Raw genomic sequence first — 14723 nt, 5'->3', positions numbered from 1 at the left:
CTGCCGGCACCACGCACTTCCAGAGGATGAAATTAACTGCCCCTCACGAGATTAACAGCCCATTTCAGTGATGTATTTCTTGGCTGTAAAGTTTACTAAATCTGATGGATCAATATCTTTTGCCAGCACGTGTACTCTAAAAGATTAGGATGTCTCTAAATCTCTTTGGGAGGGAGGGAGGAAGGGAGGAGACCGAAGGGGGGCTAAAAGAGAGATTGGAGGATGGCAGATTTGGACACATCCTGTCTCAGGTGGACATTATTGTTTATTATTCAAAATATTGTGATTTTTATAGTGGTGAAGTGTCCCAAACTACAGGATTTTCCTCTTATTCTCAAGTGCCTTTTCCACAGGAAGCGTAAGTGGCGTTTGGAGAAAGAGGGATTTGATTGGATTACAGGAATTTCAGAACCAAAGGATTGCTATTGTTAAGTGAAATGTAATACAGAAAGGGGTTTTTTAGAAAATATTCCTGCAGATTAAAGACATTTTTAGCTTTTCTATGGCCAGGGTGGTGTCCACGTGGACTCAGAATAACAAAAACATTCTGTTTATGGACACTGTCAGAGTGCCTAGAAAGTTAGCCTTTAAAGCAGCAAAGCAGCTAAATTTTAGTAAGTTAACTGCTAATTCTTTCAAATATAAAAGTGTAACCAAGAACAGAAGGGGAGATTTTTAACAGGACCTAAGAAAATACAGCAACACTGGCTGCATTTCACTGTCTCACCATGAGGCAACAGCAGAAGGGCAACAGGTTTGAAGCAGCTGATGCAGGAGTTGCTTTTGCCACCTCTGACAGGTGAATGCACAAATTCCCTCACCACATCCTGGGATGTGCTTACCTGTCTTATCCTGGCAGCACTGGCATCCACACTGGCTGACTGAACCATAATTCGTGGCACAGCCTGTGGGAAGGAAAACAAAGAGAATCATTCAAATTAAAGGATTCAGTATTGGCAAAGTGGTGAACACTAAAGCTTTGTATTGTATGTATTTGAAATTTTGGAAACATAAGCAAACCTTTTTCATGAGATGATGGAGCACTAAACCAGACTTTCAGTATTGAAAAGGGAGTTCATACAAAAAGAGGGAGAGGGAATTTTTACACGGGTAGAGGGAACAGTTTTAAGCTAAAAGAGATTTAGATGAGATATTGGGATGAAATTGTTCCCCCTGAGGGTGGGAAGGCCCTGGCAGAGGGCAGCTGTGGCTGCCCCATCCCTGGAAGTGTCCAAGGCCAGGCTGGACGGGGCTTGGAGCAACCTGGGCTACTGGAAGGTGTCCCTGCCCATGGTAGGGGGTTGGAATTAGATGATCTTTAAGGTCCCTTCCAACCCAAACCATTCCATGATTCTACAACTATTTTATTGCATTCTGGTGACACACTCTGAAAAGGTAAAATCCTTCACCAAAGCATCCCTGAACTGCAACACACAAACACCTACAAGGACAAATTCACAGTGGACAAAGTTTTCTTTCATGCAGCTGCTCAAAGGCAGATCCCTGAGCAACCAGATGACAGAGGGAGCTGAGGTGACCCTGGTCTGGCAGTGACGTCCTCAGCTTCAGTCCATCAAACACTGGAACAGCATCTTTGTCTTTCACAGCACAGGCTTTGATATGAAGGCACTGACAAGGAATGTCTCTCACTTGCTCCACATTCAGGTTTTCATGTTCAAGATCTGAAATAATCACCCTGCTAAGACTAGAACAGCACAATGGGACACTTGACTGCAAACCTGAGGCTGCCAACTTGGGCTGTCATGACACAGGAGGGAAAGGGACACCAGTGCAATGGAGAGAGAACCTTGGGAAAGGGAAGCATGAAGAAAAGGAGGAAGAAGAAAGAGGCAGAAACATCTCTCTAGCACTGTTAAATAACATCCTGCAAGTGCAGGTTCACTTTCAGGGACAGAGCTCTTTAAGGGACACATATTAAACAATCTGGGAGCAGTTTGCTTTTACTCTCTTCTCTCCAGGTGACTCAAGAACTCCTTCTCCACAAATACACAGGCAGTGCCATCTCCCAGACAAGTGATTTCCAGAATTCAACGATCTGTTTAAAGAACCAAAACCTTCCAGCTGAAGGGTAAGGAATCTGGCATCCCTTTAAGTGCACTAAAGCAGGAACCTGACTAATCTTATCCCCAAGAGAAATAAACGTGGGATAAAAAACCCCAGCTATTATTTATACAGAGATTGCCAGGCATTAAAATAAAACATGGCAAAAGATAAAAAGACAAAAGGTGGACAAAACCCTCTCAGGGTCACAATGGATCCAACCAATTTTTTTTTTTTTTTTTTTAAGGCATAAAAGCTTCATTTCAATAAAAGAAAGGAGGGAAGGAGTTTACCTGTCATTAAACCTGCTAAATGAAAGTTCACCACCAAAATTGGATTCAGAAAAAACTGGCTCGATTTTGGGTGCACATGGTATGAGCATTTTGAGGTCCTCCTCACCGGGACAGGACCTGGGGCTCCAAGAAGCAGATGGTGACTTCTTGAATCATCAAATAAACACACTTTTGGGGCTCATGACCCAGGGGTGTTCACATACCTCGTTCTCCAGAACTTCACCTTCTTTTGGAATGAGGTGTTAATCTTCTAAGACAAAAGAATTGACCTGAAAACCACTGTGGGGCCGACCTGTGACCAAGCCCAGAGATAGTTTAGAGCAAAGAAGGGTGCAGGTGCTCAGACTCATCCTAAGTAGTAACTCAGACACACAGGAACAACTTGATTATTGTAAGAGCCAAGTCCTTCACTTGAATGAAGACCGGAGAGGAGAGGCATTAACTTCCCTATGAGAAAATCTTGCAAATTTTGGTTTAAGAGAGGCTTATCAGGGCGTTAAGGGGAGCAGAGTTTTTGGCAGAGCACTTATTCTCCCCTCTTCCACCACCTTTGAGCCATGGGTTGGTCCATCTTGGGAGTGTTATTAAATATCACCTTTTAATGTCAAAAATATCCACAGTCACAAGGCTTTAGGGCTAATCCCTGGGCAGGCACTGACAAAACACTTTAAACCTTTGGTCTAACCCCAATGAGGAGCCAAGGCCCTCGAATTCAAATTATCCTGGTTAAATACCTCCGTGGTTCAGTGCTAAAACCAGCATTTTGGCAGCTCAGAAAGGGTGAGCAAAGGAAAAGCAGTGCCTGTTGTTGTTTCCACATCACTGTGTGTGACCTGACACAGGTACCAGGAGCTCCAGCCAGCTCCAGGCTCTCCCACTGGCACCAAAACTTGCTCTTTTTCTCCCCATGTTCTCCCAGTAAATGTGCCATCTCCAGGGCCTGCTCCAAGGTCCAGCATTATTATCCAGAGATAAGCACTCAGAACTGGAATAGGAAAAAGTATTTAAAGCTATTTCTCTGTTCCTTTGATTTCCATTTCTCCCTCTAAAACAAACAGAGGAAAAGTGTTTGTTTGGGGTTTTTTATCTCTCAACCCTCCCCCCTCAATCTTACAGCCTGCAAATCCACCAAAAAAATCTAAAACTCCAGTTGGTATCAAATAGCAAAAGAGAGAAAACCATCACTCTTTAATCACTCCCCATCAAGTCCTCCTCCTGAAAGGATGACAAATCTCCAAACTACAGTAACTTTGCCAAGCAATGTTTAGAAAAACACGGGGAAAAAAGCAATTATGAGAAGTGGCACTTGCCCAACTTCGGTGTTGACAAGAAGCAGATGGGCAGAAACACCCTCAGTGGGGCAGCAAGGGCACCAAACCAGATCTGGGGGATGAAGTGGAGTCAAGTTTCTTGGTGGGAAGGCTGAAAACAAAGTGTTTGACTTTCTGTGAAGGCATTACTGGATGAAAAATACCTCTGAATCGAGAGCCAAATTCTATCATTAAATGTTTGTAGATAGTGCCTGCTAAACTAGACATATATATTTATCCACTGGCAAAACATGATCCTTTTACAGTGATAATTTTTGGCACAATTTCCTCAACCAAGCTGACAAAACACAGAGTAAGAGGGAACATGAAAGCAATTCACTTTAAAGCACCTTTGAATCTTTGCAGAACAAAAAAATTGGCTTTTTCCTCAGAGCTGCAGTGAGTTTATGAGGATATAAAGGAGCTCAGCTGGCAGCTCCAAAACCCTCCATGTCCTGGGCTGATCCCACAGCGTGGGCAGCAAAGGAGGGGGGGATTCTGCCCCTCTGCCCCCTCAGGTGAGACCCCACCTGCAGAGCTGCCCCCAGCCCTGGGGAACAACAGCACAAGGATGTGGAGCTGCTGGAGAGGGTCCAGAGGGTGGGGATGCCCTGGCAGAGGTTGCCAGAGAAGCTGTGGCTGCCCCTGGATCCCTGGAAGTGTCCAAGGCCAGGCTGGACGGGGCTTGGAGCAACTTGGGCTAGTGGAAGGTGTCCCTGCCCGTGGCAGGGGATGGAATGAGATGGCTTTAAGGTCCCTTCCAACCCAAACCATTCCATGATGATTCGTAAATCTTTGATTTCTAGGAGTGCACATTTTCTGGTCAGATGAGAGGTCACTTTGCACATCCTTTGAGGTGACCAAAAGAGAGACCAACCTGGTGTCTCTTGCTGAGCTTGAAGAGGAAAAGCAATTGTGCATCTCACCCCACTTACAGAGGCACCAAAATTAATCCTGAATGAATTCTCTCTCATAAAATTTTTACATATCTATAATGGACCCCTCTTCTAAGAGCTCAGAGAAACACATTTGGTATTTCCATGCCATTAAACATTTTGTAAAACACCTCTGGCAATGGTGACTGATGACTTCAGTGCAAAGGCTTTGATTTCCTGTCACTGGATGGAAATCCTTCAGTGTTAACACCCACTGTGGACAAAGTTCAGTGGCAGTGACAGAACAGATCAGGGCAGAGCATCCAACAATTATCCTCCAAGCTCCAGAAGTGGTTGAGCCAAGGTTTCAGCTGATGCAATGCTAAAAGGGGACTGATTATCCAAAACTTTCACTGCTTTTTTCTGTGCTTTCCCACCCACAGACAGGAGTGACTGAGCTCAAGGACCCTCACACTGACTCATGATCACATAATGTTTTAACAGCATCTATTGCAAACTTCTGCAGTGGGACATTAACAGTTCATTAAACAGATTTCAATCAGTTTTGAGCACTCTGGGTGAAACACTTGCACACAAGGCATCCACAGAAATGCAGGAAGAATTCCAAATCCCATAGGGCACAGCCAGAAAAAGCTGAATCCATTTTAAAAAGGTCCTCCCCCAATGATATTCCTCTCTAAATTATTTTAAAATTGAGGGCAAAGTCATTAATCACTGAAATAGAAAATCTCCTGCCTTCCAAAAGGAGATCTGGAACCCACTGCAAGTTAGTTTGATGGGTTTTTCTGGTGTTTGTTCATTTTATTCTCTGAAGACATTTAAATATTGAAGACATTTAAATATTAACCCAAACAAACCCCTCTTATTCCACCCTCCATGCGTGGAACATTTCAGCCTGTGACTTCTGAATTCCCCATTTCTGGTATATTTTATGCAAAATTAACCGTACCATTTTCTGTGCAGCTAAATTACTTCATTTCTAGGTCCTGGCAGATTAAAAGGGTAGCTCATAACCATTTCTAAGTTGGTTCTTAAAGAAGCTGGAGTGGTTTGAAGCTTCCAGAGCCACTTTTCCATCCTCGTTCTCATTAAGAGCTATTTGTACGAGGATGAGAGCAAAAACTGAGCTCAGAAAGAAATCAAAACACCAACAAGTGAGTCACAAGAAGGGGACACACATGAGCTCAGCTGGCCACAGAGGATCTGGGTGAGCTATGCTGATTATAGCACTCAAATGAGTTTTTATTTGAAACTCTGCAAAAAAAAAAAAAAAGAAAAAAAAGAAAAAAAAAAGGCCTTCAAGATGTTAAAGAAGGTTCTCCAAGGCCACATTATTTACACTTGATTAAGGAATGTCACTTCTAGCAATTATACTGTGCACCATGCCCATCCATGAAACTGTTATTTTTTTTTTTTTTTCTTAATGGACTGCCAGAAAAGGGGTTTTGTCTATTTAGAAAGCTTTTCATTAACTGCATTTCATTAGTTTTTAAGATTAATTACTGTGGCTGTGCGTGAGAAGGTGAAAAGAGAAAGAACTGACAGCTGCCCTCTCTCTCCCTGTGTCTACACCACATTTCTCCACCACGAAACAAAAATGAATTACATTTAGCACATGGATATTCAAGGAGTTTATTATCCTGTTTTGTGATTTAAGATCTCTCCTTTCAAGCCACGTGCCAACAGAAAGGCATCTGAGCATCCAACACGGTTCTTGAGTACGAAGGAGACCGAAATCCACTCACCAAACTGCTCCCAGGACTTGGCTCCTGCCACGGCAGTGTCAAAATCCAGGAGCTGAATTGAATCTGAATTTTAAAATTACATTTTTCATGTAATGTGTAATTACACAGGCAGTTCCTGGAGATCAACGGGGTCATGAGGGAAAGACCAGGAATTCTGCTTGGTGCACACCAGGAAAGCCTCAGCATGCCAATAAAAAAAAAGGAGTTTCAGTTCCTACATCATACAATTAAGCATAGAGAGGTGAAGCTCTGATCCTCCATCCACCTGCATATTTTACACAAGTATTTGACACTCCTCCCCATCAGCAGTGAGGGTCAGAAGGCTCTGTGTGAGCTTTTTAAAGAACAGGTTGGGAAACAAAAAGCAATTCCAGCCATGGAAAAAGGTTTAAATATTTGTGGTTTTTTATTTTTGTTTTTTTTTAATTTACAGACTATTGGTAATTAATTTAAAGGCATCAGATAAGGGAGAAAATAGGCATTTTCTAACTTTAAAGTATATAAACAGCTTCATCAGAAACCAATCTTTTAGGTACATAAACAGCTTCATCGGAAGCCGTTCTGCCAGTTACATAAAGAATCCTATTATGCCAAATTAATTCAATCTAACTAATTAGAGAGCAGGAAGTTCTTTCAATTATTTTATGTGCTGTCTGAGAAACACACTTGAATACGAGAGCAGATTTCATTAATTGCAGTTCATTATTCTCCAGATTAGTTACTAAACTTGCTTCAGAAGGTCAAAGACAGCAATTTTGTTCACTGCCACCACCTTGACTGGAATGTCTCTGCTTTTCTTTTTTTTTTTTTTAAACTGAAGCAACAACCACAAACAAAAACAGCACCAGGAAAGATCATTTTGTGGAGGTAATTCCGTGTGTGCTCGCTCGCTTCAAGGTTGATGCCAGTCTGAGCAGTGGCACAACTGAAATAAAAAGCAGCTAAACTAATAAAAAGAATAAAAAGGGTATTTTCTATTTCCTCTGCTTTTTTTTTAAACTGAAGCAACCACTACAAACAAAAACAGCACCAGGAAAGATCATTTTGTGAAGAAAATTCTGTGTGTGCTCGCTCGCTTCAAGGTTGATGCCAGTCTGAGCAGTGGCACAACTGAAATAAAAAGCAGCTAAACTAATAAAAATAAAATAATAAAATAATAAAAAAGGGTATTTTCTCAACAACTGATCAGAACAGAATCAGAGATCTGGCACCACATCCACTTGGAATGTCACTGGGTCATGATGAACGTCAGTTATAAACCTGGAAAAGGTGAAGTCCTGCTCCCTGGGAAATGCTGCTCAGAAGCACTCAAATCACCTTAGCCATAAGATCCTGCTCACAAGGAGCACCAAAACACATCTGAGGCTTTCTGCAGAGCTGTGCAGCCACCTAACCCTGATAATTCAACTATAACATATTGGAAATTTAATTTAACATCGGGGCCAGCCAGTTCACGATGGTTCACCAGCATTTTTCCAGAACAGGTTTAAATGACATTAGATAATTAAGTACCATCAAATAACGTATCAAGACATGCACTGAAAAGGGAGCTTGACAAGAACTTTGGACATTCTCTTTCACTGTAGTTGTTTGATGAATCAGGGGAAAGCAGTAAATGGATCCACTTAGATTTTCGGTATTTATGTTCAAAAACCTGTTGTTACATATCAGCTCTTTTGCTTTTCATAGAATCAGGGAATATCCTGGGATGGAAGGGACCCACAAGGATCATCCAGTCCAGCTCCTGGCCCTGCACAAGACACTCCAACAATCCCTCCCTGTCCCTGAGAGAGTTGTCCAAACACTCCTTGAGTTCTAGTAGGTTTGGGGCTGTGACCACTGCCCTGGGGATCCTGTTCCAGGGCCCAACCACCCCCTGGGTGAAAAACTTTTCCCTGATATCCAACCCTAAACCTCCCCCCAGATCTCAGCTTTCAGCCAGGAAAGGATGATTTAGATCCTTCCATTTGCTCTGTCATTTCTATTCCTGAACCTTCCTCTCCCAATTTGTTGTTTACAGCAAGAAAACTCCACCCCTTCCCAACCAGGGGTCAGATTCCTTTGCAGTTAAAGCTGAAAAATCCTTTTGAGTTCTCCTTCCCGTTATACTTTCGTAGTTTATCGCTCACCTACTCCCACCTTGCACATTCATTTATGACCCCTGCCACCGTGCATTGAAGTTTTATCCTTCCACAGCACAAGATGCCCTGTTCTGTATTCTCTGAGACCCAGAAAGATCATTTTTGTGTCCTCCCCGTGGCACAGTTTCCTGCAGTTCCCCAGGAATTCCCGGCTGGCAGGTAAGCGATGAGGTGTTAACTCTGCCTTGCCCAGCAGTGACCCCTCCCAGAGCCCCCACGTCCCCCCAGGTAGCACAGCCATCCATCACCACCTCCAGCTCAATTCCTCTGGCCACATTTGCATCCTCAGGCCATTAGAAAGGCAAAGCAAGAAAGGTTATGAGAGGGGACATTTGAGATCTTCGAGCCGGCCCTGCCGCAACAGCATCTCTTTATTTTTGTGCTGCACGAATTCTTGGCTAATTCTGGGGCAGTTCCTTCAGATTTTGCTCTCTCTTCTTTCCTTAGGTGGGGATTAGGGGAATATTCTTCCCCCAGAGGGTGGTTGGGCACTGAACAGGCTCCCCAGGGTAGCGGTCACAGCACCTGCCAGAGCTCAAGGTGTGTTTGGACAACACTTCCAGGGACAGGGTGGGATTTTGGGGCGTCTGTGCAGAGCCAGGAGCTGGACTTTGATGCTTGTGGGTCTTTTCCAACTCAGCATATTCAGTGACTCACTGGGATTTCTAACAAAGAGCAAAGAAACCATGTTTCCTTACTGATAGAGCTCCAAAGAACAGGTAGAGACCTCTCAAACCGCTGCATTTGTAACACAACTGATTTGTTTTATTACAAAACCAGAGAATAACTTCACCATTTAATTATGTTATACAGATCCAGTGGCCATGGAAAAACCTGGGTTGCTCCCCAGTGCAACCAAGCATTAAAGCATCACACTCCTCTTTACAGATCAGCTTTAATTTTTTAAAAACTAGAGCATTTATAGCATTTTCCCTACTGTTAAAAATGTTAGAGATCACAATCTGATTGACTTTCCTTAGTAATCCATAACAGAAATTAAAATCTCTTTAAAGAGATGTCTCTGTAGTTTAAAAAGTGACTTCCAGACAAATAAGACAAGGCTGATCTTGAACAGTAAAGGAGTGGGAACAGGTGGTTAGACTAGAGACAGGAAATTAGGCCTCATTTCTCATCTCAGCTCTCATTGATTCAGTAGGAATTCAAGAAGGTGTGAAAGGCTCTCACTGCAATTGTAAAGAGCATCTATTTGCATCTTTTGATACCCAAATACCTTTAAAGAAAGCCACTGTCTTCATTTTAATTCCCTACATTTCATAAACGAGTAGGTTTTATATGACTCCAGTCTCAACACCAAGCAAAAGGCGACGTGAGAATGCAAAGCATTAAATTAGATAAATAACATTTGCTCCTTTTGTTACTCTGTAGAGAACAAATCCCCACTCAAACCAAAAATATTTTAAATCTGCCTTGTTCTTATTTGTGCTACACGTGTAATAAGTTACTTCTAAAAATACTCAAGTGCTAGTGGATTTATTTTTGCTGTATTTACTTGATATGTACTGTGCTTTTATGGTGCCAAAACAACTTCCTGCAGTCCTGGGATGTTCTTGTAACAGCAAGTTTAGCTGCAGCAAAAATTCAACAGAATGCCTCGATCCAACCACAAAAAAAAGAGGGTTTTTTGAGGATTTCAGGCTTTGTTTTGAGAAAAATACTGTTTAAAACATTTGCCTGCATGGCAAGGGGTGAGGAGAGGTCTAAGTTAACAAGTTATGAGCCTCCAGAACTCCAGACAAGTTGACAGCAGAATGACTTGGGTGGTGAAAGCAGGGACAGAAAGGACCCCCAAAAACTTTTAACACAAGATTTGGCTCCAGATTTACCTTCACAACACTCTGTTAAACCTTCCAGAGCTACACTAAAGAGAACTATTCCTTTATAAATAAACCAGAACCTTGTCAATAAAGGAGATAATATTATTTATAGTGGGATTCTGATGGTTTTTTTAAAAGACAGGAGGTTTTTTTCAGTCAGCTTGACCATGCATTAACTCAGAGCACAGAAGCCTCATCTGGAGCAGGTGGAGCTTTGCTGCCCAACATCCAAAAAAATAAGGAAATCAAGTATTTCCCTGACACGTGGAACAGATAAGAATGAACAAAAGCAACTGCCCAAAGTACAGAGCAGAAGATGGTAAAAGGTGACACGAGCTGGGGCAAGGGGTGGGAGGGAAGGGCACATGAAATAAGGAATCAAAAATAGAATTACATTTCCCTCTTGGCAATACCCAAACAACACTAAGTGCACTTCATAAATTTTACTATTGTTGCTGCGAGTGGGAGCCCCATAAATCACCCTGGGAGTGGAGCTGGCACTTGTAAAAAGCCAAGTGGGCTGAGAGTATCAATAAGTTCAAACAGCTCCACTATCTCTGGAAAGTGGAGGGGGAAATGCATCACGAGGCTTTGCTGTGACTAAAAGCTTGGTTTGCTCTGCAACAACATATAAAACAGCACTCTGCCAGCAAGTCTAACAGCACTCACCAAGATTGCTGCAGAGCCTGGGTGATTTAATGCTTTACCTGCTGGGCAAGGGGAGAGGTTTGCCTGCCCTTTTTCTCATCTCTAACAGGAAAGAGAGACTTCAGCAGCTTTGGCATCTGAGGCACGAAGGACTTGACAGGATTCAGGTAGGAAGCAGCCAGGCTACCAATACCTGCTGGGAAAATCAAATCACAGAATTGCAATGGTTATTATTTGGGGAAAGGAAAAAAAAAAATAAACCAAAACCCTCTAAAAGAATTTATCGCACTGTTGTTTTTTTAGGCTGTGATGACATCGTCCAGTGGTCAAAGAATTAACCAAGGAAAAGCACTCTCTGAGAGCAGCTCAGCTTTATCTGGCACTCAGGAGCTGCAGTAGGTTCATTACACTTTTAGGGGAGGTTCTCTTAGCTGCAGGAATTCCTTTACCTGGATCAGGAGAGTGGTTTTGCTGCCCAGAGCCCGGCAGGGAGGTACGAGATGGACTAATGCCTCTACTGGAGCTTGTGGCACCTTGGGACACATCTTGCTGACTCTCCCATCGACCCTAGAGGGGGAAAAAGTTGTATTTTTCTCAAGCTGGCACCCCAGCAAGAGCACAGCAATGCTGAGACCCCACACCAGCCTGCACAGCCCCTCTGCAAAGGTCAGAATTCCAGAGCTGAGGAAAAGACCCTTCCCTGGAGGCCCTTTTAGGTGGAAGACCCAGCCCTGCAAAGATGGAGCACCCTCAGCATTTAAAAGGCACAGGAAAAGTTTATTTACAGACCTCAAAGCTGTGACATTTCACACACAGCTGTGTTTTGGAAGTTGAGAACGTTACAACCAGGTGAAAATAAGATAGTACCCTCTGCCCAAAATTCCTGAATATTTTGTGCATCTACTGGTGAGTGGGGGCTGGATGGAGTGCCAGAGAGGGGTGAGGACACACAGAGCTCTGAACAGGACAAGAAATACAAGACCTAAAGGCTGCATGTTTGTGCCTGGGGTCAGAGAAAGGATGAGCTCAAGATCAAGAGGAAGCAACTGGAGAATTGCAAGTTTTCTAACAGCCTGGAAAAGAGACAGATGGGAGTATGAAGGAACAAGCTGTGGACACCAGAAGGCAGGAAAAAAAAAAAAATCCAGCAAAGACAGGTTAGGGTTTTGACATGGTTAGTGAAGATGAAACATGATTTCAGACCTAGAAGAGACTGAGTGGAGATGAGGAAGGGAGAAACAGAGGCTGTAGGTCATTTCCCAGGCTTCTCTAGCTGGGTTTTCCCATGGATCCCAAGAAGGTGCACATCATTCTGCACATGGGGGGTGATTTCTCTGGCTTTTACAAAGGCAAATCCATGTTTTCCCAGCTCTATCATCCTTAATAGGTAACATTTACCTGCAATGACTGTGTGTTTCTGCTGGAAGTTTCATGTAGATACAGGGCAGTGAATTCCTTCACCAAACTGAGCACATGAGTTGTGCAGAGGCACCAAAATCCACGTGGTTTTCCTGCAAACTTCTGATGGAGGCACACATGCAATGCCTGCCAAAGCAGCTCCTTCTAATTTACTTAATTTAGAGGAAACCTTAAGGCAATTCAATATCCATTTACGAGTCCAGGGGTCAAAAGAATCCAATGTCTTGTGGAAAGTCCTCTCAGGAAAAGCTTGGAAAGCTTCAACTTTCCAAAAAATAGACGTTGCAAGGACAGGATGGTGCAGTCAAACTGATTTTATCCCATTTTTTCCAAGAGTTTTGTCATGGTTGGTGCAACATCTCTACTCATCTGGGTTATACTGCACCTAAATCTTGATTGTTTTTTAAAAGACATAACAGAACTAAAAATACTTTTGCAGTGAGATGGTACAGTGAACATACTCAAAAGGAGAAGCAAGGGATGGATGGACCTGCTGCATCCCAGGTCAGAAGTTTAACATGTTTTTTTCCAGGAGGAAGAGGGGAGGACAAGTGCCTTTTCAAGAAGCTTCACACTGTTGGATGCAAGGAATGAATCTGACCTTGAATGGAAAAATGACAGGCAGCTAAACTAATCTTAACTGTAACTCCAAGCCATGAATGTTTCACAAATAATAAATAAGCCAGGATAGGGGGAATGGATTTCTCCAATGGGTTGAAGGTCACAGTGAGCAGCCCAGGGCAGAAATCATTTCCATTTGGATCTATAGGTTAGTCCCATCAAAGCTCCCCTGCTTTGAATAGCAAGTAACTTGCACTTTGGCAAGACTTCAGACCTCTCCCAGCTCACATCCCTCCTGCTGGATGCAGAGACAGGGGCTGTATCCGTGCAGTAAAATTTGGGATAACCAAAGGCTGATGGATGCCTGATTTCTGAGCCATCCTGAGTGTCCAAGTGAGAGAACCCAGGCTGGGAGCAGCAGTGACACACCAGGGCTTGGTTTAGTCTGGTGGTTTTGAGGACTATCAGAACAGATGGCAGAGCTGTTCTACCCATACCTTAAACCCCCAACTTCAGCATTGTCTTTGACCTGCAACTCATTCCTGTCTTACATCAAAAAGTCTGGAGAACTCCACAAAACGCTTCTGTGAAACATTGTCTCCTGCTCCTCATCCCCAAACCCTTTCTAGGCTCTTGCAGTCTCGTGTTTCTATGAGTGCAGGCTTCTTTCAGGTGGCCTCACCACGTGCAGCCTTGTCCCACTTGCATCCATTCAAAACACTGCTTCAGAAGCTGCTTTTCTCATCCTGATATTTTAATAATTTCACATGCAGACACTGAAAGCCATCCTGGAAACAGCCAGCAACTTCAGACTGTGCTCAACCTGTCTTTTCTTTGGGATGTGAAATATTTCCTAGAGTCTCTGGCTCAAACTGATGAATTAGTTTGCAAGAGAAGAGTCAAAACCATGAGAAAATAGTTGATACTCTCTGCAGACCGGGAAAGTATCTCATATAATTCTTTTCTGGATGCACCAGCTCAGCAGTGCTGGAGGAGTTTAATATAAAAAACACAAGACTCAAAAACAAACCTCAAAAGACTCAAAACAATCTTGAAATAACTGCTTGGTTTTGTTGCCTTCTGGTCTGCTCTGCCACCAGCCTGGTAGATGCTGGCATTGGGTTAGGAAAAAGAAGTATGGAAGAGTGGAAAGCACCTGAAAGCTTTGGTTTTGTAGGACATAACAAAGCTTGATTAGTGTTGCTTCTGGATCCCAGACAAATAGATAAAGGTGACACGTCTTAAGCCAAGTCCAAGTGCTTCTGGAGACCACAGAGACACAAGAAACACCAAGAATATTACAAAATATGTAATATTCTATTACAAAGAATATTCCAGCTGACTAGAACGTGGGCTCAGGGCAGGTAAAGGAGCAACTAAATCATTTCCTGAATCATGATCTGTTGAGTCAGAAGTGCCCTTCACTGACTGTTCCAAGAAAAATTAGTTCAGGCAAGTCTCTTGACTTTCTGCCCTGCTTGGGAATGATGAGGAAAAAAATGGAGTAGGTAAAAATCAGTAAAACATTTTCATTTCAGAATGGCAATGTTTAGTGGTTAGTGTTATGTTTAGGGACTTTTTCCTTAGGAAAAGCCTTTTTTCTCAGGATTATTTGGAAATTCTGCTTCAGCCTTTGCTTCATCCGTAGATTACATTTGGATGACTACATTTTCTATGTAATTTTAAGTATTTTTCCAGGTTGAATAAAATGAAGGCCCTGACACAGGAATGTGCCCTGAGAAAAGGATTTCTCTGATCATATACTTTAAACATGTTGGGTGTTCAAGTAACCCTCACTTTGGAGAGAGTGGAAA

At 42.9% G+C, this 14723-nt stretch overlaps 1 protein-coding gene across 7 annotated transcripts in view; it reads right to left on the bottom strand.

Moving 5' to 3' along the window:
• The window catches only part of KIF13B (kinesin family member 13B), a 123279-nt gene that overhangs the window by 4428 nt on the left and 104128 nt on the right, over nucleotides 1-14723 (bottom strand). For 3 of the 7 annotated variants that reach the window (XM_050314749.1, XM_050314752.1, XM_050314751.1), the window contains 3 exons: nucleotides 11379-11496; nucleotides 10989-11125; nucleotides 843-905 (listed from right to left, as the gene is read on the bottom strand). In XM_050314749.1, coding sequence (XP_050170706.1) covers nucleotides 843-905; nucleotides 10989-11125; nucleotides 11379-11496 — 318 coding nt within the window. Of the gene's footprint in view, nucleotides 1-842; nucleotides 906-10988; nucleotides 11126-11378; nucleotides 11497-14723 lie in introns of those variants that run through there. The other 4 variants (XM_050314750.1, XM_050314753.1, XR_007628859.1 and 1 more) reach the window with 3 other exon arrangements.

Source organism: Myiozetetes cayanensis, unplaced genomic scaffold, assembly GCF_022539395.1.
Source record: "Myiozetetes cayanensis isolate MyiCay16 unplaced genomic scaffold, myiCay2020 scf2-11, whole genome shotgun sequence".
NCBI classification, from domain to species: domain Eukaryota; kingdom Metazoa; phylum Chordata; class Aves; order Passeriformes; family Tyrannidae; genus Myiozetetes; species Myiozetetes cayanensis.
Note: the sequence above shows the minus strand (reverse complement) of the source record. Positions and strands in the feature narration are given on the sequence as shown.